The 25,487-nt window shown below is 45.8% G+C and overlaps 1 protein-coding gene across 5 annotated transcripts in view; it reads left to right on the top strand.

The window, feature by feature from the left end:
- Window positions 1-3,855: 3,855 nt before the first annotated feature.
- The window catches only part of CARD9 (caspase recruitment domain family member 9), a 50,559-nt gene continuing 28,927 nt past the window's right edge, over window positions 3,856-25,487 (top strand). The window contains exons 1-5 of one of the 5 annotated variants that reach the window (XM_072124445.1): window positions 3,856-6,661; window positions 7,011-7,115; window positions 9,941-10,148; window positions 10,742-10,879; window positions 11,346-11,671. In XM_072124445.1, coding sequence (XP_071980546.1) covers window positions 9,968-10,148; window positions 10,742-10,879; window positions 11,346-11,671 — 645 coding nt within the window. In that variant the 5' untranslated portion in view covers window positions 3,856-6,661; window positions 7,011-7,115; window positions 9,941-9,967. The remainder of the gene's footprint in view (window positions 6,662-7,010; window positions 7,116-9,940; window positions 10,149-10,741; window positions 10,880-11,345; window positions 11,672-25,487) is intronic. The other 4 variants (XM_072124442.1, XM_072124443.1, XM_072124444.1 and 1 more) reach the window with 4 other exon arrangements.

Here is a 25,487-nt window from a genome sequence, read left to right on the forward strand (position 1 = left end):
ATCCGATGTCCGTGGAAAAAAATTAGGAAACTTTTTTTTCCACTGATACGGATTACGGAAGGCAATAGAAGTCTATGGATCGACATTAAAAAAACACGACAAAACAGGAAAAACTGACAAAAACGCAATGGATGCGCAACTGAAGCCGAGCACCAACGCCAATGTGAAAGGGCTCTAGGGCTGCGTTCCCACGTTCAGGTTTTTGGTGCAGTTTTTGAAGCCTAAAGCAGGTGCGGATCATTACAGGACATATGATGGAGAGGGGCTCCACTCCCAGTTTGGAAATCTAAAACAGCATCCGCAAACCTGAATACGGGAATGTAGACCAATGTAGATGTGAACTGGGTCTTAATGCTCCCCCCAACATTATTCCTGAAATAAAGTACACAAATACAGCGAGTCTTCTCAATGCTGGAGGATTTACTAACTTTTAACAACAGTGCGAAATATTAAAGGGATGTCCAGGAGAAGGTCAAGTGCTCAGGTTACTTTTTTCGATAATTACAAAACAGGTTTATTTTCCTATTGTTATAAGGGAGGTCAACAAAATGACACAAGTTATTATGTAAAGGAAACAACCCCCCCCCCCAGCACTTCAGTCACTGATTGGATTGTGGGACACTCTGTGTTGGTTTCAGTTTCCCCGTTTCCGTTAAATAACGTACAAGGCTTGGGACGTGCATTCCTCGGAAAGCGGGATTTGTAGCAGTTATTTTATTTAGCGTTGAGATGACTTCGGGGATTTCCATAGTTTTGAGGCTTTCAAAGAATTTATTCATAATGTCGTTCTTTGCTATAGGGAAAAGGGGCGGTGCAGAAAATCTGGGCGGAGCAGCAGGAGTCCCTCTGGTTGGCTGCGGCGCGGAAGGCGCTTGTGAATTGTTCGATGCAAATGGAACTTGTAACCTTGATCCAGTGTTGGATTGTGGATAATTCTGTGAAGTATTTGGGTAGACCTGCTTCTCCATTCTTGTATCTCGGTTGGGAAGGAACGGCGCAGCGGAGGGTGCCGAATCCCACACCTCTGTTCTTGTCTCGTGACTGGGATGGAACGGCACAGAGGAGGGTGCTGAATCCCGCTTCTCCATTCTCATCTCTCTGTTGGGATGGTGTGGTCCAGCCGAGGGTGCCGAATCCCAGGTCTCTGTTCTCATCTCCGAGTTGTGATAGGACGGCACAGCATAGGGTGCTGAATCCCGCTTCTCTGTTCTTACATCTCTGTTGGGATGGAACGACACAGAGGAGGGTGCCGAATCCCACATATCTCTTGTCTCTCTACTGGGATGGGACTGCACAGAGGAGGGAGCTGAATCCTGCTTCTCCATTCTCATCTCCCTATTGGTATGGAACGAGCCAGCAGGTGGTGTTGAATCCCAGGTTTCTGGTTTTGCCTCTGGGTAGCGATAGGACGGCAAAGGGTAGGAGACCGAATCCCGCTTCTCTGTTCTTATATCTGTGTTAGGATGGAACGGCACTGCAGAGGGTGCTGAATCCCGTTTTTCCAATCTCCTCTCTCTTTGGGGATGGAATGGTAAAGCAGAAGGTGCCGAATCCCATGTCTCTTTTCTTGTCTCTGGGTTGCGATAGGAAGACACAGCTGAGGGTGCTGAATCCTGCTTCTCTGTTCTCAACTCTCTGTTGGGATTGTATGGCATAGCAGAGGGTGTTGTATCCCACTTTTCTTGGTTGGGATGCAACGGCACAATGGGGGGCGCCATATCTCGCCTCCCCGTTTTAGTCTCTTGGTTGGGATGCCTTGGCACTGTGGGGGGCGCCATATGTCCCCTCCCTGTTCTAGTCTCTTGGTTGGGATGCAACGGCACAGCAGGGGGCCCCAAATCCCGCCTCCCTGTTTTAGTCTCATGGTTGGGATGCCTTGGCACTGTGGGGGGCGCCATATCTCCCCTCCCTGTTCTAGTCTCTTGATTGGGCCGCAAAGGCACAGCGGGGGGCACCATATCCCGTCTCTCTGTTCTAGTCTCTTGGTTGGGCTGGAAAGGCACAGTGGAGGGCACCATATCCCGCCTCCCTGTTCTAGCCTCCTGGTTGGGCTGCAGTGGCACAGCGGGGAGCGCCATATCCCACCTCCCTGTTTTAGTCTCTTGGTTGGGATGCAACGGCACAGAGGGGGGCGCCATATCCCGCCTCCCTGTTTTAGTCTCTTGGTTGAGATGCAACGGCATGGTGGGGGGCGCCATATCTCCCCTCTGTGTTCTAGTCTCTTGGTTGGGCCGCAATTGAACAGTGGGGGGTGCCATGTCTCGCCTCCCTGTTCTAGTCTCTTTGTTGGTATTGATTGGAACAGCGGAGGGCACCGAATCCCTCTTTTCAATTTTCTTCTCTTGGTTGGGATGGAACAGCACAGCAGAGGCAGCTAAAGCTTGCTTGTCTATTTTTGGCTCCCTGCTGATATGGACCCACGCAGTGGAGGGTGCCGAATTCTGCTTCTCTGTTCCGCTGTCTTTGCTGGGATTCGCCGGCACAGCAGACGGCGTTGAATCCTGCTTCTGTGTGCCAATGTTTTTGTCGGGATGGGACGGCAAAGCGCAGAGTGCCGAATCCTGCTTCTCCGTTGTTGCCTCTTCGGCTGACACCAAATCCTGCTTCTTGTTCCTGCATTCTGAAGCTGCATTTGATTTAGAATCCAGTTTATTTTTGGCGTCCTTTTCCTTGGACATTCTTTTAAACCGCAGTAAAGCAAGCGACAGCATCTCCACCACCGTTATGACGAATTTAGCATCTGGGATTTGTACGATTCGGAAATGGTCTAAGAACTCTAATAAGTCCTGGTTGCTTTTGAACTCTGGCTCGGGTACAACCACCACCGGCGGTTCCGGCACTTTGGGTTCGGTACTTTCCACGCTAGATGTCGCGGGCTCAGGATTCGCTAAATGTGCCGCCTTTAATTCCAGGAACGTGACAAGGTGTTCGGGTTCAGGGTTGTCGCTTGCGCTGAAGTAATCATCGCAGGTGAAGTCCAACTGTTCCGTCTCCGTGTCCGGGACATAGAAGACACTTGTTGGGTCAAAGGGTCCGTGAGGTTTTTCCTCATTTATTTTTTGTCTTCCAAATTCTTTTTCCACTTTAAGACAAATGTCCCTGAGTTTTTTAAGCTTTTTTGGTCCTCTCATTATATATGGGCCAGAAATGCCAAGGGAAGGGTGATGTTTGCCTAGATAATAAATCCTGTGCTTGGCCCCCACTATGTGCATGAACATGTGGGTGAGTCCTGCCTTGCAGTCGCACAGTTTGCACTCGTACGTGTAATAGCCGCGCCTGCGGTACTGGTAGATGTACTCCAGGCCCACGGCCGGTTCCGAGTCCTTGCAGGTATCGATGTGCTCCTGTAATGTCACCAGGGGCTTCTCGTCCTCGGGCTTCTCCTCGTCCTGCTCCTCCTCCTCGGCGCTGGGTTTAGGGGTCCGCAGAGACTCCTCTGTCGCTCGGTGTTTGTTGCCCAAGAAGTGGCTCTGGAGGTTGAGCGCTGAGGCGCAGTACACGCTGCACAGGTGGCAGAAGAAAGGCGTCTCCGGATTCACCGGGTTCGGTGTAGATTCCTCCATCCTGGCGGTACAGACCAGCGACCGTGCGCCGCACCATCTGTACAAGCCACTTCCGGGTGGGCTCAAGGACCTTACATGACGTCATGAGCGTGTGCCCCAGACTCGCGTGCGTGTGTGGGAGGAGCAAAACGAAACAGCGAGAAAACCCATGTAACATTGCGAGGCGTGTACAGCACAGCCCGGGGATAGCTGGGAGATACAGCGCCACCTACATGCCTCCCGCGTGAAATGTGTAAAGCCTAAGCCACGCCCATTACCACGCTGATTGGCCAGGTGTTCCCGCGCAGTTTACTGCCGTGGCCCCGTCATGCTCCCTCTCACACTGTGGCCCCTCTCCTCCTCCCTCTCACACTGTGGCCCCTCTTCTCCTCCCTCTCACACTGTGGCCCCTCTCCTCCTCCCCTTACATTGTGGCTCCTCTTCTCCTCCCTCTCACACTGTGGCCCCTCTCCTCCTCCCTCTCACACTGTGGCCCCTCTCCTCCTCCCCTTACATTGTGGCTCCTCTTCTCCTCCCTCTCACACTGTGGCCCCTCTTCTCCTCCCTCTCACACTGTGGCCCCTCTTCTCCTCCCTCTCACACTGTGACCCCTCTCCTCCTCCCTCTCACACTTTGTCCCCTCTCCTCCTCCCTCTCACACTGTGGCCCCTCTCCTCTTCCCTCTCACCTTGTGGCCCCTCTCCTCTTCCCTCTCACCTTGTGGCCCCTCTCCTCCTCCCTCTCACACTGTGGCCCCTCTCCTCCTCCCTCTCACACTGTGGCCCCTCTTCTCCCTCTCACACTGTGGCCCCTCTCCTCCTCCCTCTCACACTGTGGCCCCTCTCCTCCTCCCTCTCACACTGTGGCCCCTCTCCTCCTCCCCTTACATTGTGATATCCACACTATGATGATGTGGAGAGGCGATTGCTCCCTTCATCATCATTACAACTCTAATCTGTGTCCAGAGGAACATTCCTGCTCCTGCCTAAGGGCGCGTTCACACGTTGCGTTTTAAACCCGTTTTTAGTTGTGTGCGTTTTCAGTCCGTAAGAAAAACGCATGCCTAAAAATGCCACGTGTGCCACCACCCTAAGGGTACAAGAAACGGCGGCGCGTGGCCGCACACTCGGGAAAAGATAGAGCATGGCCATTGCTGTCTGTGGGGACGATTCGTGGCCGCATGTATGCCGCCCACCCCAGGCGGCCGTCTGAATGAACCCTTAGACAGCAGGACAAACCCCAAAATCTGTGACTGTCCCACCAAATCCTGGACATTTGGGGAGTTATACATCTGGAGGATGTAACCACTAAGCTTCAGCGCCTTTGCCTGATGTAACCATGAGGAACAGTAGAAGAAGTCCTACATTTGTTGACATATTTGCGGCAGGTGAAGCCAACACAACAGGCAAGGTCAGCAAAGTGTGGGGGGTTATTACTAATCACCAGGGAATAATTAGACATTTATGAGTCATCCGGAGTCATGATAAACTATAACCATAAAATCAGGAAGAAGAAGGAGGAACCAGGACCACCCATGTCCTCCTCAGGTCATGTTGGATTAATCACTGTGGCCATAAGACTTACCCATGGTAACAGATGGAAAAGCAGTCATGTTCTATGAGTCACAAAAGCACAGAGAGTTTTGAAGAAGGCTCACCCGAAAAATGCTAAATGTTATACTCCTGCCCCTGTGTTACCTTGGATGAGACCCCCAGCGATTGTCAGTAATCTGTGGAACAAACTGTCTGCAAGTGTTCAATTCCCCTGTACTGCCCCCACAGGAGACCTGGAGTATTACACATCTCTTACTGAAGTCAGAGGGAGGTTCAATGGCCAATGGATGAAACTTGTCTATAGGGGGACCTCAACCCTTACTAATATGTTATGTGTAAATGTTTTGACTTTTTGCAGTATTTTCATATTGGACCCATAACTGGTGGCTGGGGAACCCAGTGATACCTAAAATACTCTAATTTTTGTGACTACAGTACAGCAGAAGTGTCGCCTTATACTTCAGGCACTAGCACTGCACAAACACTTCTTCAATTATTGACATAAAGCCGGGATTACAAAGGTCGTATATATATAGAGTGTAATAAACTGAATTGCTACATATTTCCGCCATCCAGCCCATCCTACTAACAGGACATGAAGGGGGTTAGAAAACCCACGTAGCAATGGTTATCAATTAATCAGGCACTAAAAATAAAAAAAAATTAAAATCAGCTGTAGGTCCAGCTACATTGATCTCCGGTGATCGGAGGTGATCCATACATATGGTCATTTGATTTCCCTGCAGTGACCACCGCAGGCTAGATGTGGTATTACATGCTGGCCATTCAATATGATTCATGGACAGACCAGGTCAACCAAAACCTGCCACACAAAGTAGACAAGGTATTGTCCATCACAGGATATATTCAAAACTTCTTCCTTTCCCTATAACTTGTATCCTGAGGGCTCCTCAAGGGTTGTAGATCGGAGGTCTCACATAGCTTGGGGAGAGACACGTCATGAGCATCTAATCTCCGGTCACACTTTATGCATCTTACCACACGTATTGTAGAACCTTACTGCTATATGAATCCCAGGGTCAACATCTGCAAAGAGTTTGTATGTTCTCTCTGTGTTTGTGTGGGTTTCCTCCGGGTCCTCCAGTTTCCTCCCACACTCCAAATCATACTGGTAGGATGATGAGATTGTGAGCCCCATTGGGGACAGGGACTGATGTGGCAAGTTCTGTGCAGCGCTGCGTAATCTGTGTGCGCTATATAAATAAAGGAATTATTATTATTTTTAGGATACAAAATATTTCCGTAAAATTCTTCAGTGATCTCCCTTGCTATATTTCTTCGTTCCTTGTGAAAAATTGTGCAGCAAATCTGCTCCGTGTGAACATTCACTTATTGTTGCCTGTTTTTATGATTTGTTGTTTCTTTTTGAGGAACTAGGATGGATGACGCTGGAATGTTTCCGCCTACAAGGAAGTGGATGTGAGAGCGCTCCTCCCTGCGACAGCCCCGTCTGTAACCTCTGCACCTCAGTGCCGTGCTCTACTCTCGTATGGATCAAGACCGGACGCTTAGATGAGCGCTGGCCCCTGAAACAAGTGCACTAAGGTGAGTTTCCAGCTGATTTCATCCTACCCGGAGGATTACAGCTGTGCAGACAGCAGCCTACACCATACCTGATGCTGAGATGCAGTAGAGCTGAGTTTGTCATCTGGCATGCGTACAATATGCTATGTTTAATAGCACCACGGCTTTACCTACTCACATAATTCTGATTTAGGATCTGAATGCCAATTTCAGCTCTGCTACATCTGTATGACCAATGCGTAATGCTACTCTGTTTCTGGGCACAGATAGGGTCACCCATATATATGCATCGATTTCCCAATTCACAACATATTTCAGAGGGACCCACAAAAGAGGATCCCTCTTTATATTTTGGTTTTATCCGCTACAGGTTTGCATTTTTGGACAAAAATGTGTCACAGATAGTAAATTACAGATGAATAGCATTCCAGGCGAGCAGTGAAAACTGACACCCTGGTAAAGTATCAGCAAAAAGGTAATGAAAGGAATGCATAGCAATGCTTTTATATGCCGCCGCTATCTCTGCCAAGTATAATAGCAGCTATAAAGGAAGCTCAAAACCCCAAGGGGACAGGGGACTTGGTTCTCTTGTTCTTTGTAAAGTTAAACTATTCTCCTATGTACGTAAAGTTATGTTTACATAGTAAAAATAGAAAGAGGCACAGCTAGGAATTTACACATTTTATCTTGATTTCCCCGTGACCTCAGCACGTTTAGTTTCATATTTGCTATTCTGATATGTAGCAGAGCTGAGAATGCTTGGTTTGTCTTTATAGGAAGGCAAGTAAAACATGCAAGGGGCTGGCTATAGCAACACAATTTACAGCACGTCACAGTCGTGTGAACAGGGGCTTAGGGTGTGGATATTCCATTATGGACATTTACCTTTCCTCCGCTGAAGTTGGCACAGTTGGAATTTTTTCTCTAGCCCCCATCGTTCCCAAGAAATTAGCACCGTTAATAAGACAGATTCTCTTGTGTCATGTGGGCTGTCCCATGCTGTCTGCTCCACCCCAGGACCGCCCACTTGCCAGTATATAGCCTAATTACCATATTGGGTGTCAAAAATAATGTTGTTGATTGCTCAGGAACGTTGCAGGCTAGAGAAAAAATTCCAACTGTGCCGAAATCAGCCCATAGACCTATATGAAGCCAGGCAAAGAGTCAGCGCCTCCACAGGAGAAAAGAATGAAACTACACTGTGTCCATTCAAAACAATGGATCAGATTTACTTAACCGGTCCCGTTGCGATCCCGCAGTACGTTGTCCGACGAGGATTCGGGTCCTGCGCGATTCACTAAGATCGTGCGCCTGAGTTCCTGCATGTGTCGCTTCTGCCCCGAGGTCCACTGGAGTTCACCTTCTTCTTCCCGGTGTATGTGAGTGCCGAACTTGCGACACGATTCTTTTTTAAATTCTGCGGTTTGTCTGAATCCGTCGGGTTTTTCGACGGCCACGCCCCCTGATTTCTCGCGTATCTGCGGAATGCGCCACAATCCGATCGCATGCGCCAAAAACCCGGGGCAATTTGGCACACATTGGAAATATTCGTGAAACCCGATGGAATCGGGGTCCCATGGACCCTTAGTAAATAAGACCCAATGTACTACAAAACAGATCCAACAGAGGAAGAGATGCTCTTTGCAACTATCCCTCCCTCTGGACAAGATTTGAGGGTCCAGAACGAAGTCCTTCCACCCTATATATTTGGTATTCCCTACCTGGTATAGAGAAATTTCAAACACATAATTAAATCTATGGTTATGTGATTGTGCAGCGGATCCTTTCTCTTCCCAGTTGCCTGGGGTTGGGCACCGGTCTGCCATTGAGCAATTGTCATGTGAAATTGTGCAGGACATAACCGCACTGTGCAATACTGGGTGCAATTATAGTCATCACCCATAATAACCTGTATGTATGACCAGAAAGCTTCCTATATGTCATTACATAGTGTATATTGTGCAGAGTGGTGGATCATCTGTTACCGGACAGGGTAACAGGGTAAGACAGGGGGAAGCACGTTTATGTCTCTGTGTGTCAAATCAGATGAACACGTGTCATTGACATATCTGCCCGAGACATAACTGCGGCAATCCAATATTTCTGTCTGGGTTCATTGTAGTCTTTCCCTTTGACTGTAACCCTTTGTTTACTGCTGCGGTGACGTAAGCTGCACGCCTCGTTTCTAAAAATAATACTTTATTGCCATCTTCGGGTAAAGTCTGCAAAGTGACTTCTCATATAAAGTAATGTTTTACAGGCGTTAAGGCAAAATGTACATACATGTAGTTAAATACTAGACTACATATGCATTAAGGCATCAGAGACCATGAGGCTTATTTAGTAAGGGTCGCGGATTGCACTTTTGACGAACTGTTCACTGTTTTCGGGGATTGTGTGGCTTGGACAGGTATTTAACAGGTGTCTGCACTGGGATCGTGTCGCACGTGATCGGATTGTGGCGTGGCTGCGCCAGCTTTCATGTGACACAAATCAGGGACGTGGCCACCGGGCGTTCTGACTGATTTGGACTGAGCTCAGGATTTGACTTTCAAATTGTGTCGCAAGACAATGCACTTGCATGCACCAGGAAGAAAAAGGTGAACTCCGGCGGACCTGAGCGGGGAAGCGACACATGCAGGATATCGGGCGCACGATCTTAGTGAATTGCGGCACAGTGCATTATCGTAGAACAATGCACTTTCTGTGAACTCCAGTGGACGGGTAAGTAAATGTGCCCCAATGTATTTAGGCACGACCTGCATTTACTGTAAGGTCCATGTCTCTCTTCATTGTACAGGTACCCCCGCTATATTGTCCACATGCCCTGATAAAATAATCCTCAGCCTGACTCTGCATCATGTTCTCTGTTGCACTGTCCCGAATGAGGAAATGAGGCCTAATTTCCGATAAATATAGCTGAATAAGCTTTATTTGCTGAATGTGCAGATTTTGCTACAGTAAATGTCCAGAAAGCCTTCTCCAGTTCTGCATTGTACATTTTATTTTGCAGAAGTCTTCAAATGTGTACAGTTTCTATATCTAACTAGTGCTATTCATTTAGGGGAATAGCCCCCCCCCCCCCTCGTACTCGAAATCACCCGCTGGTTCCCCACTATCTTACATGTAAGGTCTTATCCTTTGGATAGGTACTAGTATCAACCACTTTAAATGTAGGATACTGGGTGCTAGGAGCAAACACTAGGGGGAGCTTTGGAGTATGTATTAAAAGTATTCATAAATGCGTAAATGTTGATGATCGATTACCTATCATTAGCATCACTGTTTTACTCTCTGTAGGGTCTGTGCTTCTGACATCTTTCCATCATGTCTGAAGATGAGGATGAGGAGTGTTGGAATAAACTGGATAGTTTCCGGGTGAAGCTGATCTCCATCATAGATCCGAACCGGATAACTCCATACCTCCGCCAGTGCCGTGTTCTCAACAGCGATGATGAAGAGAAAGTGTTCAATGACCCCAGCCTCGTCATCCGCAAGAGGAAAGTGGGTGAGTTCACCTTCAAGACATATCTAACCTCACCATAACCTCACCCTCCTATGTTTGGCACTGGCACCCATAGAGGAAGTGGTAGCACGATCATGACACACCATGGGCACATGTGCATTGCACATAATGACTCCTCACTTCTCTGCCTGTGACTAGCCGGCTGGCAAAACTTGAAACTTCCATAGCCAGGACCTGCTGTAATGAAAACGTTGGACATAAAGTTTGGTCAAAAGTTTTATCAGACTTTATTCTTTCCCTCTCCTAACCTGGCACTCTGGAATCGCTGATATATCTGCCTTGCTTGAGTAATATGCACTGGATTGAAAGATGAATCAGAAGTATATGGACAGGGGAGGGGTAGGAGTGAGTGAAATAGCAGAGAGAATCTGCTGAAGGCAATAGGAAGTTTCTATCTCACCCCAAGTGTTTTATTCATGTGAATCATTTCCCAATTGAGTGGAGCAGATTAGCATCTTCATCCCACGTGTAGTATGTGGAAGACAGCATAGCAGCTAGTATCCAGCTTTGAGACAACACTCATTAATGGTGGTGTCAATCTCTGTACTGACAATCTCCGTGTTTCCCCCATACAGGTATGTTGCTTGATATTCTTCAGAAGACTGGATGTAAAGGATACATTGCTTTCCTGGAAAGTTTGGAGCTGTACTACCCACATTTGTACATGAAGGTCACTGGAAAGGAGCCCTCGCGTGTCTTTTCCATGATCATAGGTAATACTTATCATGTCCCTGCTTGCTTATTTTCTTTGTATTCCCAGTATCCGGCACTGCTACATCTACGATTACTGCTCCCACTCGGCACACCCTGAAGTACCACACCCTGTACATGCCCCATCACCTTTCACATCACAGCTCTTATTTATATGAATGGATTTCTCCAAACATAAGTGATACATAAGCAGTTGTGGGCAGAACAGCCAAAAAGTATGTACTTATGGTAATGTGGTAATACTTATATCTGGCATATAATTATACGCATGACGTCTGGGTTGCGGCCAGCTGGCATCACTTGACCTAGATACAATTCTGTATGACACACAAATTATTAAAAACCTTAAAGTCATTGACTAAAAATAGAAAGACTTGGCACTACACAATACATCCGTGCAAAAATGAAGAAATGTGCATGGCAGGGTTTAGACAACCACCACACTGTTTATTTCTGTCTCTTGTGTAGAATCGGCAGGAGAATCCAGCCTGACCCAGCTCCTCATGAACGAAATGTTAAAACTTCAGCAGACTATTCAGGAAGAGAGGCTGAGATACAGAGATTTACATGCTGTGGTCCAGGAGAAGGATGACGTCATTCGGCAAATGCTGGTCAAGGACAGCGAGCTGAAGAAACATCAGGAGAGGGTCCTCAAGATGAAAGAGGACGTAGACAACTTAAACAAAGATCTCAAGAAGTGCAAGGACGAGAACTATGACCTGGCTATGAAGTACGCCCGACAGAGCGACGAGAGAAACAGCGCACTCATGAAAAACCGAGAGTTACAGCTTGAAGTTAGTAGCAGACAATGCAAGAGTCTTATAATGGATTATGTTTTGGGCAGATTGGAGAGGAGAATGTCCTCTCTTATGACTAGTAGTGGTGGAGAATGTCCTCTTATGTCTAGTAGTGGTGGAGAATGTCCTCTTATGACTAGTAGTGGTGGAGAATGTCCTCTTATGTCTAGTAGTGGTGGAGGATGTCCTCTTATGACTAGTAGTGGAGGAGAATGTCCTCTCTTATGATTAGTAGTGGAGGAGAATGTCCTCTCTTATGACTAGTAGTGGTGGAGGATGTCCTCTTATGACTAGTAGTGGTGGAGAATGTCCTCTTATGACTAGTAGTGGTGGAGGATGTCCTCTCTTATGACTGGTAGTGGTGGAGAATGTCCTCTTATGACTAGTAGTGGTGGAGAATGTCCTCTTATGACTAGTAGTGGAGGAGAATGTCCTCTCTTATGATTAGTAGTGGAGGAGAATGTCCTCTCTTATGACTAGTAGTGGTGGAGGATGTCCTCTTATGACTAGTAGTGGTGGAGAATGTCCTCTTATGACTAGTAGTGGTGGAGAATGTCCTCTTATGGCTAGTAGTGGTGGAGAATGTTCTCTTATGACTAGTAGTGGTGGAGAATGTCCTCTTATGACTAGTAGTGGTGGAGAATGTCCTCTTATGACTAGTAGTGGAGGAGAATGTCCTCTCTTATGATTAGTAGTGGAGGAGAATGTCCTCTCTTATGACTAGTAGTGGTGGAGGATGTCCTCTTATGACTAGTAGTGGTGGAGGATGTCCTCTCTTATGACTGGTAGTGGTGGAGAATGTCCTCTTATGACTAGTAGTGGTGGAGAATGTCCTCTTATGACTAGTAGTGGTGGAGGATGTCCTCTCTTATGACTGGTAGTGGTGGAGAATGTCCTCTTATGACTGGTAGTGGTGGAGAATGTCCTCTTATGACTAGTAGTGGAGGAGAATGTCCTCTTATGACTAGTAGTGGAGGAGAATGTCCTCCTATGACTAGTAGTGGTGGAGAATGTCCTCTTATGGCTAGTAGTGGTGGAGAATGTCCTCTTATGACTAGTAGTGGTGGAGAATGTCCTCTTATGACTAGTAGTGGTGGAGAATGTCCTCTTATGACTAGTAGTGGTGGAGAATGTCCTCTTATGACTAGTAGTGGTGGAGAATGTCCTCTTATGACTAGTAGTGGTGGAGAATGTCCTCTTATGACTAGTAGTGGTGGAGAATGTCCTCTTATGACTAGTAGTGGAGGAGAATGTCCTCTCTTATGACTAGTAGTGGTGGAGAATGTCCTCTCTTATGACTAGTAGTGGTGGAGAATGTCCTCTCTTAAGATTAGTAGTGGTGGAGAATGTCCTCTCTTATGACTAGTAGTGGTGGAGAATGTCCTCTCTTATGATTAGTAGTGGTGGAGAATGTCCTCTTATGACTAGTAGTGGTGGAGAATGTCCTCTTATGACTAGTAGTGGTGGAGAATGTCCTCTTATGACTAGTAGTGGTGGAGAATGTCCTCTTATGACTGGTAGTGGTGGAGAATGTCCTCTCTTTTGACTGGTAGTGGTGGAGAATGTCCTCTTATGACTAGTAGTGGTGGAGAATGTCCTCTTATGACTAGTAGTGGTGGAGGATGTCCTCTTATGGCTAGTAGTGGTGGAGAATGTCCTCTTATGGCTAGTAGTGGTGGAGAATGTCCTCTTATGGCTAGTAGTGGTGGAGAATGTCCTCTTATGACTAGTAGTGGTGGAGAATGTCCTCTTATGACTAGTAGTGGTGGAGAATGTCCTCTTATGGCTAGTAGTGGTGGAGAATGTCCTCTTATGTCTAGTAGTGGTGGAGAATGTCCTCTTATGACTAGTAGTGGAGGAGAATGTCCTCTTATGACTAGTAGTGGAGGAGAATGTCCTCTCTTATGACTAGTAGTGGTGGAGAATGTCCTCTTATGACTAGTAGTGGAGGAGAATGTCCTCTCTTATGACTAGTAGTGGTGGAGAATGTCCTCTTATGACTAGTAATGGTGGAGAATGTCCTCTCTTATGACTAGTAGTGGTGGAGAATGTCCTCTCTTATGATTAGTAGTGGTGGAGAATGTCCTCTCTTATGACTAGTAGTGGTGGAGGATGTCCTCTCTTATGACTGGTAGTGGTGGAGAATGTCCTCTTATGTCTAGTAGTGGTGGAGAATGTCCTCTTATGACTAGTAGTGGTGGAGAATGTCCTCTTATGACTAGTAGTGGAGGAGAATGTCCTCTTATGACTAGTAGTGGAGGAGAATGTCCTCCTATGACTAGTAGTGGTGGAGAATGTCCTCTCTTATGACTAGTAGTGGTGGAGAATGTCCTCTTATGACTAGTAGTGGTGGAGGATGTCCTCTCTTATGTCTAGTAGTGGTGGAGAATGTCCTCTTATGACTAGTAGTGGTGGAGAATGTCCTCTTATGACTAGTAGTGGAGGAGAATGTCCTCTTATGACTAGTAGTGGAGGAGAATGTCCTCTTATGACTAGTAGTGGTGGAGAATGTCCTCTCTTATGACTAGTAGTGGTGGAGAATGTCCTCTTATGACTAGTAGTGGTGGAGGATGTCCTCTCTTATGACTGGTAGTGGTGGAGAATGTCCTCTTATGACTAGTAGTGGTGGAGAATGTCCTCTTATGACTAGTAGTGGTGGAGAATGTCCTCTTATGACTAGTAGTGGAGGAGAATGTCCTCTTATGACTAGTAGTGGAGGAGAATGTCCTCCTATGACTAGTAGTGGTGGAGAATGTCCTCTTATGGCTAGTAGTGGTGGAGAATGTCCTCTTATGACTAGTAGTGGTGGAGAATGTCCTCTTATGACTAGTAGTGGTGGAGAATGTCCTCTTATGACTAGTAGTGGTGGAGAATGTCCTCTTATGGCTAGTAGTGGTGGAGAATGTCCTCTTATGACTAGTAGTGGTGGAGAATGTCCTCTTAAGTCTAGTAGTGGTGGAGAATGTCCTCTCTTATGACTAGTAGTGGTGGAGAATGTCCTCTTATGACTAGTAGTGGTGGAGAATGTCCTCTTATGACTAGTAGTGGTGGAGAATGTCCTCTTATGACTAGTAGTGGTGGAGAATGTCCTCTTATGACTAGTAGTGGTGGAGAATGTCCTCTTATGACTAGTAGTGGTGGAGAATGTCCTCTCTTATGACTGGTAGTGGTGGAGAATGTCCTCTTATGACTAGTAGTGGTGGAGAATGTCCTCTTATGACTAGTAGTGGTGGAGAATGTCCTCTTATGACTAGTAGTGGTGGAGAATGTCCTCTTATGACTAGTAGTGGTGGAGAATGTCCTCTTATGGCTAGTAGTGGTGGAGAATGTCCTCTTATGACTAGTAGTGGTGGAGAATGTCCTCTCTTATGACTGGTAGTGGTGGAGAATGTCCTCTTATGGCTAGTAGTGGTGGAGAATGTCCTCTTATGACTAGTAGTGGTGGAGAATGTCCTCTTATGGCTAGTAGTGGAGGAGAATGTCCTCTCTTATGACTGGTAGTGGAGGAGAATGTCCTCTCTTATGACTGGTAGTGGTGGAGAATGTCCTCTTATGACTAGTAGTGGTGGAGAATGTCCTCTTATGACTAGTAGTGGTGGAGAATGTCCTCTTATGACTAGTAGTGGTGGAGAATGTCCTCTTATGACTAGTAGTGGTGGAGAATGTCCTCTTATGTCTAGTAGTGGTGGAGAATGTCCTCTTATGACTAGTAGTGGTGGAGGATGTCCTCTTATGACTAGTAGTGGTGGAGAATGTCCTCTTATGACTAGTAGTGGAGGAGAATGTCCTCTTATGACTAGTAGTGGAGGAGAATGTCCTCCTATGACTAGTAGTGGTGGAGAATGTCCTCTTATGGCTAGTAGTGGTGGAGAATGTCCTCTTATGACTAGTAGTGGTGGAGAATGTCCTCTTATGACTAGTAGTGGTGGAGAATGTCCTCTTATGACTAGTAGTGGTGGAGAATGTCCTCTTATGACTAGTAGTGGAGGAGAATGTCCTCTTATGACTAGTAGTGGAGGAGAATGTCCTCCTATGACTAGTAGTGGTGGAGAATGTCCTCTTATGGCTAGTAGTGGTGGAGAATGTCCTCTTATGACTAGTAGTGGTGGAGAATGTCCTCTTATGACTAGTAGTGGTGGAGAATGTCCTCTTATGACTAGTAGTGGTGGAGAATGTCCTCTTATGACTAGTAGTGGTGGAGAATGTCCTCTTATGACTAGTAGTGGTGGAGAATGTCCTCTTATGACTAGTAGTGGTGGAGAATGTCCTCTTATGTCTAGTAGTGGTGGAGAATGTCCTCTTATGACTAGTAGTGGAGGAGAATGTCCTCTTATGACTAGTAGTGGTGGAGGATGTCCTCTTATGACTAGTAGTGGTGGAGAATGTCCTCTTATGACTAGTAGTGGTGGAGAATGTCCTCTTATGACTAGTAGTGGTGGAGAATGTCCTCTTATGACTAGTAGTGGTGGAGAATGTCCTCTCTTATGACTGGTAGTGGTGGAGAATGTCCTCTCTTTTGACTGGTAGTGGTGGAGAATGTCCTCTCTTATGACTACTAGTGGTGGAGAATGTCCTCTTATGACTAGTAGTGGAGGAGAATGTCCTCTCTTATGACTAGTAGTGGTGGAGAATGTCCTCTCTTATGACTAGTAGTGGTGGAGAATGTCCTCTCTTAAGATTAGTAGTGGTGGAGAATGTCCTCTCTTATGACTAGTAGTGGTGGAGAATGTCCTCTCTTATGATTAGTAGTGGTGGAGAATGTCCTCTTATGACTAGTAGTGGTGGAGAATGTCCTCCTATGACTAGTAGTGGTGGAGAATGTCCTCTTATGGCTAGTAGTGGTGGAGAATGTCCTCTTATGACTAGTAGTGGTGGAGAATGTCCTCTTATGACTAGTAGTGGTGGAGAATGTCCTCTTATGACTAGTAGTGGTGGAGAATGTCCTCTTATGACTAGTAGTGGTGGAGAATGTCCTCTTATGACTAGTAGTGGTGGAGAATGTCCTCTTATGACTAGTAGTGGAGGAGAATGTCCTCTCTTATGATTAGTAGTGGAGGAGAATGTCCTCTCTTATGACTAGTAGTGGTGGAGGATGTCCTCTTATGACTAGTAGTGGTGGAGGATGTCCTCTCTTATGACTGGTAGTGGTGGAGAATGTCCTCTTATGACTAGTAGTGGTGGAGAATGTCCTCTTATGACTAGTAGTGGTGGAGGATGTCCTCTCTTATGACTGGTAGTGGTGGAGAATGTCCTCTTATGACTGGTAGTGGTGGAGAATGTCCTCTTATGACTAGTAGTGGAGGAGAATGTCCTCTTATGACTAGTAGTGGAGGAGAATGTCCTCCTATGACTAGTAGTGGTGGAGAATGTCCTCTTATGGCTAGTAGTGGTGGAGAATGTCCTCTTATGACTAGTAGTGGTGGAGAATGTCCTCTTATGACTAGTAGTGGTGGAGAATGTCCTCTTATGACTAGTAGTGGTGGAGAATGTCCTCTTATGACTAGTAGTGGTGGAGAATGTCCTCTTATGACTAGTAGTGGTGGAGAATGTCCTCTCTTATGACTGGTAGTGGTGGAGAATGTCCTCTCTTATGACTAGTAGTGGTGGAGAATGTCCTCTTATGACTAGTAGTGGTGGAGAATGTCCTCTCTTATGACTAGTAGTGGTGGAGAATGTCCTCCTATGACTAGTAGTGGTGGAGAATGTCCTCTTATGGCTAGTAGTGGTGGAGAATGTCCTCTTATGACTAGTAGTGGTGGAGAATGTCCTCTTATGACTAGTAGTGGTGGAGAATGTCCTCTTATGACTAGTAGTGGTGGAGAATGTCCTCTTATGGCTAGTAGTGGTGGAGAATGTCCTCTTATGACTAGTAGTGGTGGAGAATGTCCTCTTAAGTCTAGTAGTGGTGGAGAATGTCCTCTCTTATGACTAGTAGTGGTGGAGAATGTCCTCTTATGACTAGTAGTGGTGGAGAATGTCCTCTTATGACTAGTAGTGGTGGAGAATGTCCTCTTATGACTAGTAGTGGTGGAGAATGTCCTCTTATGACTAGTAGTGGTGGAGAATGTCCTCTTATGACTAGTAGTGGTGGAGAATGTCCTCTCTTATGACTGGTAGTGGTGGAGAATGTCCTCTTATGACTAGTAGTGGTGGAGAATGTCCTCTTATGACTAGTAGTGGTGGAGAATGTCCTCTTATGACTAGTAGTGGTGGAGAATGTCCTCTTATGACTAGTAGTGGTGGAGAATGTCCTCTTATGGCTAGTAGTGGTGGAGAATGTCCTCTTATGACTAGTAGTGGTGGAGAATGTCCTCTCTTATGACTGGTAGTGGTGGAGAATGTCCTCTTATGGCTAGTAGTGGTGGAGAATGTCCTCTTATGACTAGTAGTGGTGGAGAATGTCCTCTTATGACTAGTAGTGGTGGAGAATGTCCTCTCTTATGACTAGTAGTGGTGGAGAATGTCCTCTTATGACTAGTAGTGGTGGAGAATGTCCTCTTATGGCTAGTAGTGGAGGAGAATGTCCTCTCTTATGACTGGTAGTGGAGGAGAATGTCCTCTCTTATGACTAGTAGTGGAGGAGAATGTCCTCTTATGACTAGTAGTGGTGGAGAATGTCCTCTTATGACTAGTAGTGGTGGAGAATGTCCTCTTATGACTAGTAGTGGTGGAGAATGTCCTCTTATGACTAGTAGTGGTGGAGAATGTCCTCTTATGACTAGTAGTGGTGGAGAATGTCCTCTTATGTCTAGTAGTGGTGGAGAATGTCCTCTTATGACTAGTAGTGGTGGAGGATGTCCTCTTATGACTAGTAGTGGTGAAGAATGTCCTCTTATGACTAGTAGTGGTGGAGAATGTCCTCTTATGGCTAGTAGTGGTGGAGAATGTCCTCTTATGTCTAGTAGTGGAGGAGGATGTCCTCTTATGTCTAGTAGTGGTGGAGAATGTCCTCTTATGACTAGTAGTGGTGGAGAATGTCCTCTTATGTCTAGTAGTGGAGGAGGATGTCCTCTTATGACTAGTAGTGGTGGAGAATGTCCTCCTATGACTACTAGTGGTGGAGAATGTCCTCTTATGACTAGTAGTGGTGGAGAATGTCCTCTTATGACTAGTAGTGGTGGAGAATGTCCTCTTATGACTAGTAGTGGTGGAGGATGTCCTCTCTTATGACTGGTAGTGGTGGAGAATGTCCTCTTATGACTAGTAGTGGTGGAGGATGTCCTCTTATGACTAGTAGTGGTGAAGAATGTCCTCTTATGACTAGTAGTGGTGGAGAATGTCCTCTTATGGCTAGTAGTGGTGGAGAATGTCCTCTTATGGCTAGTAGTGGTGGAGAATGTCCTCTCTTTTGACTGGTAGTGGTGGAGAATGTCCTCTCTTATGACTACTAGTGGTGGAGAATGTCCTCTTATGACTAGTAGTGGTGGAGAATGTCCTCTTATGACTAGTAGTGGTGGAGAATGTCCTCTTATGACTAGTAGTGGTGGAGAATGTCCTCTTATGACTAGTAGTGGTGGAGAATGTCCTCTTATGACTAGTAGTGGTGGAGAATGTCCTCTTATGACTAGTAGTGGTGGAGAATGTCCTCTTATGACTAGTAGTGGTGGAGAATGTCCTCTCTTATGACTGGTAGTGGTGGAGAATGTCCTCTCTTTTGACTGGTAGTGGTGGAGAATGTCCTCTCTTATGACTACTAGTGGTGGAGAATGTCCTCTTATGACTAGTAGTGGTGGAGAATGTCCTCTTATGACTAGTAGTGGTGGAGAATGTCCTCTTATGACTAGTAGTGGTGGAGAATGTCCTCTCTTATGACTGGTAGTGGTGGAGAATGTCCTCTCTTTTGACTGGTAGTGGTGGAGAATGTCCTCTCTTATGACTACTAGTGGTGGAGAATGTCCTCTTATGACTAGTAGTGGTGGAGGATGTCCTCTCTTATGACTGGTAGTGGTGGAGAATGTCCTCTTATGACTGGTAGTGGTGGAGAATGTCCTCTTATGACTAGTAGTGGTGGAGAATGTCCTCTTATGACTAGTAGTGGTGGAGAATGTCCTCTTATGACTAGTAGTGGTGGAGAATGTCCTCTTATGTCTAGTAGTGGTGGAGAATGTCCTCTTATGACTAGTAGTGGAGGAGAATGTCCTCTTATGACTAGTAGTGGTGGAGGATGTCCTCTTATGACTAGTAGTGGTGGAGAATGTCCTCTTATGACTAGTAGTGGTGGAGAATGTCCTCTTATGACTAGTAGTGGTGGAGAATGTCCTCTTATGACTAGTAGTGGTGGAGAATGTCCTCTCTTATGACTGGTAGTGGTGGAGAATGTCCTCTCTTTTGACTGGTAGTGGTGGAGAATGTCCTCTCTTATGACTACTAGTGGTGGAGAATGTCCTCTTATGACTAGTAGTGGAGGAGAATGTCCTCTCTTATGACTAGTAGTGGTGGAGAATGTCCTCTCTTATGACTAGTAGTGGTGGAGAATGTCCTCTCTTAAGATTAGTAGTGGTGGAGAATGTCCTCTCTTATGACTAGTAGTGGTGGAGAATGTCCTCTCTTATGATTAGTAGTGGTGGAGAATGTCCTCTTATGACTAGTAGTGGTGGAGAATGTCCTCCTATGACTAGTAGTGGTGGAGAATGTCCTCTTATGGCTAGTAGTGGTGGAGAATGTCCTCTTATGACTAGTAGTGGTGGAGAATGTCCTCTTATGACTAGTAGTGGTGGAGAATGTCCTCTTATGACTAGTAGTGGTGGAGAATGTCCTCTTATGACTAGTAGTGGTGGAGAATGTCCTCTTATGACTAGTAGTGGTGGAGAATGTCCTCTTATGACTAGTAGTGGAGGAGAATGTCCTCTCTTATGATTAGTAGTGGAGGAGAATGTCCTCTCTTATGACTAGTAGTGGTGGAGGATGTCCTCTTATGACTAGTAGTGGTGGAGAATGTCCTCTCTTATGACTGGTAGTGGTGGAGAATGTCCTCTTATGACTAGTAGTGGTGGAGAATGTCCTCTTATGACTAGTAGTGGTGGAGGATGTCCTCTCTTATGACTGGTAGTGGTGGAGAATGTCCTCTTATGACTGGTAGTGGTGGAGAATGTCCTCTTATGACTAGTAGTGGAGGAGAATGTCCTCTTATGACTAGTAGTGGAGGAGAATGTCCTCCTATGACTAGTAGTGGTGGAGAATGTCCTCTTATGGCTAGTAGTGGTGGAGAATGTCCTCTTATGACTAGTAGTGGTGGAGAATGTCCTCTTATGACTAGTAGTGGTGGAGAATGTCCTCTTATGACTAGTAGTGGTGGAGAATGTCCTCTTATGACTAGTAGTGGTGGAGAATGTCCTCTTATGACTAGTAGTGGTGGAGAATGTCCTCTTATGACTAGTAGTGGTGGAGAATGTCCTCTTATGACTAGTAGTGGAGGAGAATGTCCTCTCTTATGACTAGTAGTGGTGGAGAATGTCCTCTCTTATGACTAGTAGTGGTGGAGAATGTCCTCTCTTAAGATTAGTAGTGGTGGAGAATGTCCTCTCTTATGACTAGTAGTGGTGGAGAATGTCCTCTCTTATGATTAGTAGTGGTGGAGAATGTCCTCTTATGACTAGTAGTGGTGGAGAATGTCCTCTTATGACTAGTAGTGGTGGAGAATGTCCTCTTATGACTAGTAGTGGTGGAGAATGTCCTCTTATGACTGGTAGTGGTGGAGAATGTCCTCTCTTTTGACTGGTAGTGGTGGAGAATGTCCTCTTATGACTAGTAGTGGTGGAGAATGTCCTCTTATGACTAGTAGTGGTGGAGAATGTCCTCTTATGACTAGTAGTGGTGGAGGATGTCCTCTTATGACTAGTAGTGGTGGAGAATGTCCTCTTATGGCTAGTAGTGGTGGAGAATGTCCTCTTATGGCTAGTAGTGGTGGAGAATGTCCTCTTATGACTAGTAGTGGTGGAGAATGTCCTCTTATGACTAGTAGTGGTGGAGAATGTCCTCTTATGGCTAGTAGTGGTGGAGAATGTCCTCTTATGTCTAGTAGTGGTGGAGAATGTCCTCTTATGACTAGTAGTGGAGGAGAATGTCCTCTTATGACTAGTAGTGGAGGAGAATGTCCTCTCTTATGACTAGTAGTGGTGGAGAATGTCCTCTTATGACTAGTAGTGGAGGAGAATGTCCTCTCTTATGACTAGTAGTGGTGGAGAATGTCCTCTTATGACTAGTAATGGTGGAGAATGTCCTCTCTTATGACTAGTAGTGGTGGAGAATGTCCTCTCTTATGATTAGTAGTGGTGGAGAATGTCCTCTCTTATGACTAGTAGTGGTGGAGGATGTCCTCTCTTATGACTGGTAGTGGTGGAGAATGTCCTCTTATGTCTAGTAGTGGTGGAGAATGTCCTCTTATGACTAGTAGTGGTGGAGAATGTCCTCTTATGACTAGTAGTGGAGGAGAATGTCCTCTTATGACTAGTAGTGGAGGAGAATGTCCTCCTATGACTAGTAGTGGTGGAGAATGTCCTCTCTTATGACTAGTAGTGGTGGAGAATGTCCTCTTATGACTAGTAGTGGTGGAGGATGTCCTCTCTTATGTCTAGTAGTGGTGGAGAATGTCCTCTTATGACTAGTAGTGGTGGAGAATGTCCTCTTATGACTAGTAGTGGAGGAGAATGTCCTCTTATGACTAGTAGTGGAGGAGAATGTCCTCTTATGACTAGTAGTGGTGGAGAATGTCCTCTCTTATGACTAGTAGTGGTGGAGAATGTCCTCTTATGACTAGTAGTGGTGGAGGATGTCCTCTCTTATGACTGGTAGTGGTGGAGAATGTCCTCTTATGACTAGTAGTGGTGGAGAATGTCCTCTTATGACTAGTAGTGGTGGAGAATGTCCTCTTATGACTAGTAGTGGAGGAGAATGTCCTCTTATGACTAGTAGTGGAGGAGAATGTCCTCCTATGACTAGTAGTGGTGGAGAATGTCCTCTTATGGCTAGTAGTGGTGGAGAATGTCCTCTTATGACTAGTAGTGGTGGAGAATGTCCTCTTATGACTAGTAGTGGTGGAGAATGTCCTCTTATGACTAGTAGTGGTGGAGAATGTCCTCTTATGGCTAGTAGTGGTGGAGAATGTCCTCTTATGACTAGTAGTGGTGGAGAATGTCCTCTTAAGTCTAGTAGTGGTGGAGAATGTCCTCTCTTATGACTAGTAGTGGTGGAGAATGTCCTCTTATGACTAGTAGTGGTGGAGAATGTCCTCTTATGACTAGTAGTGGTGGAGAATGTCCTCTTATGACTAGTAGTGGTGGAGAATGTCCTCTTATGACTAGTAGTGGTGGAGAATGTCCTCTTATGACTAGTAGTGGTGGAGAATGTCCTCTCTTATGACTGGTAGTGGTGGAGAATGTCCTCTTATGACTAGTAGTGGTGGAGAATGTCCTCTTATGACTAGTAGTGGTGGAGAATGTCCTCTTATGACTAGTAGTGGTGGAGAATGTCCTCTTATGACTAGTAGTGGTGGAGAATGTCCTCTTATGGCTAGTAGTGGTGGAGAATGTCCTCTTATGACTAGTAGTGGTGGAGAATGTCCTCTCTTATGACTGGTAGTGGTGGAGAATGTCCTCTTATGGCTAGTAGTGGTGGAGAATGTCCTCTTATGACTAGTAGTGGTGGAGAATGTCCTCTTATGGCTAGTAGTGGAGGAGAATGTCCTCTCTTATGACTGGTAGTGGAGGAGAATGTCCTCTCTTATGACTGGTAGTGGTGGAGAATGTCCTCTTATGACTAGTAGTGGTGGAGAATGTCCTCTTATGACTAGTAGTGGTGGAGAATGTCCTCTTATGACTAGTAGTGGTGGAGAATGTCCTCTTATGACTAGTAGTGGTGGAGAATGTCCTCTTATGTCTAGTAGTGGTGGAGAATGTCCTCTTATGACTAGTAGTGGTGGAGGATGTCCTCTTATGACTAGTAGTGGTGGAGAATGTCCTCTTATGACTAGTAGTGGAGGAGAATGTCCTCTTATGACTAGTAGTGGAGGAGAATGTCCTCCTATGACTAGTAGTGGTGGAGAATGTCCTCTTATGGCTAGTAGTGGTGGAGAATGTCCTCTTATGACTAGTAGTGGTGGAGAATGTCCTCTTATGACTAGTAGTGGTGGAGAATGTCCTCTTATGACTAGTAGTGGTGGAGAATGTCCTCTTATGACTAGTAGTGGAGGAGAATGTCCTCTTATGACTAGTAGTGGAGGAGAATGTCCTCCTATGACTAGTAGTGGTGGAGAATGTCCTCTTATGGCTAGTAGTGGTGGAGAATGTCCTCTTATGACTAGTAGTGGTGGAGAATGTCCTCTTATGACTAGTAGTGGTGGAGAATGTCCTCTTATGACTAGTAGTGGTGGAGAATGTCCTCTTATGACTAGTAGTGGTGGAGAATGTCCTCTTATGACTAGTAGTGGTGGAGAATGTCCTCTTATGACTAGTAGTGGTGGAGAATGTCCTCTTATGTCTAGTAGTGGTGGAGAATGTCCTCTTATGACTAGTAGTGGAGGAGAATGTCCTCTTATGACTAGTAGTGGTGGAGGATGTCCTCTTATGACTAGTAGTGGTGGAGAATGTCCTCTTATGACTAGTAGTGGTGGAGAATGTCCTCTTATGACTAGTAGTGGTGGAGAATGTCCTCTTATGACTAGTAGTGGTGGAGAATGTCCTCTCTTATGACTGGTAGTGGTGGAGAATGTCCTCTCTTTTGACTGGTAGTGGTGGAGAATGTCCTCTCTTATGACTACTAGTGGTGGAGAATGTCCTCTTATGACTAGTAGTGGAGGAGAATGTCCTCTCTTATGACTAGTAGTGGTGGAGAATGTCCTCTCTTATGACTAGTAGTGGTGGAGAATGTCCTCTCTTAAGATTAGTAGTGGTGGAGAATGTCCTCTCTTATGACTAGTAGTGGTGGAGAATGTCCTCTCTTATGATTAGTAGTGGTGGAGAATGTCCTCTTATGACTAGTAGTGGTGGAGAATGTCCTCCTATGACTAGTAGTGGTGGAGAATGTCCTCTTATGGCTAGTAGTGGTGGAGAATGTCCTCTTATGACTAGTAGTGGTGGAGAATGTCCTCTTATGACTAGTAGTGGTGGAGAATGTCCTCTTATGACTAGTAGTGGTGGAGAATGTCCTCTTATGACTAGTAGTGGTGGAGAATGTCCTCTTATGACTAGTAGTGGTGGAGAATGTCCTCTTATGACTAGTAGTGGAGGAGAATGTCCTCTCTTATGATTAGTAGTGGAGGAGAATGTCCTCTCTTATGACTAGTAGTGGTGGAGGATGTCCTCTTATGACTAGTAGTGGTGGAGGATGTCCTCTCTTATGACTGGTAGTGGTGGAGAATGTCCTCTTATGACTAGTAGTGGTGGAGAATGTCCTCTTATGACTAGTAGTGGTGGAGGATGTCCTCTCTTATGACTGGTAGTGGTGGAGAATGTCCTCTTATGACTGGTAGTGGTGGAGAATGTCCTCTTATGACTAGTAGTGGAGGAGAATGTCCTCTTATGACTAGTAGTGGAGGAGAATGTCCTCCTATGACTAGTAGTGGTGGAGAATGTCCTCTTATGGCTAGTAGTGGTGGAGAATGTCCTCTTATGACTAGTAGTGGTGGAGAATGTCCTCTTATGACTAGTAGTGGTGGAGAATGTCCTCTTATGACTAGTAGTGGTGGAGAATGTCCTCTTATGACTAGTAGTGGTGGAGAATGTCCTCTTATGACTAGTAGTGGTGGAGAATGTCCTCTCTTATGACTGGTAGTGGTGGAGAATGTCCTCTCTTATGACTAGTAGTGGTGGAGAATGTC

This window comes from Engystomops pustulosus, chromosome 9, assembly GCF_040894005.1.
Source record: "Engystomops pustulosus chromosome 9, aEngPut4.maternal, whole genome shotgun sequence".
NCBI classification, from domain to species: domain Eukaryota; kingdom Metazoa; phylum Chordata; class Amphibia; order Anura; family Leptodactylidae; genus Engystomops; species Engystomops pustulosus.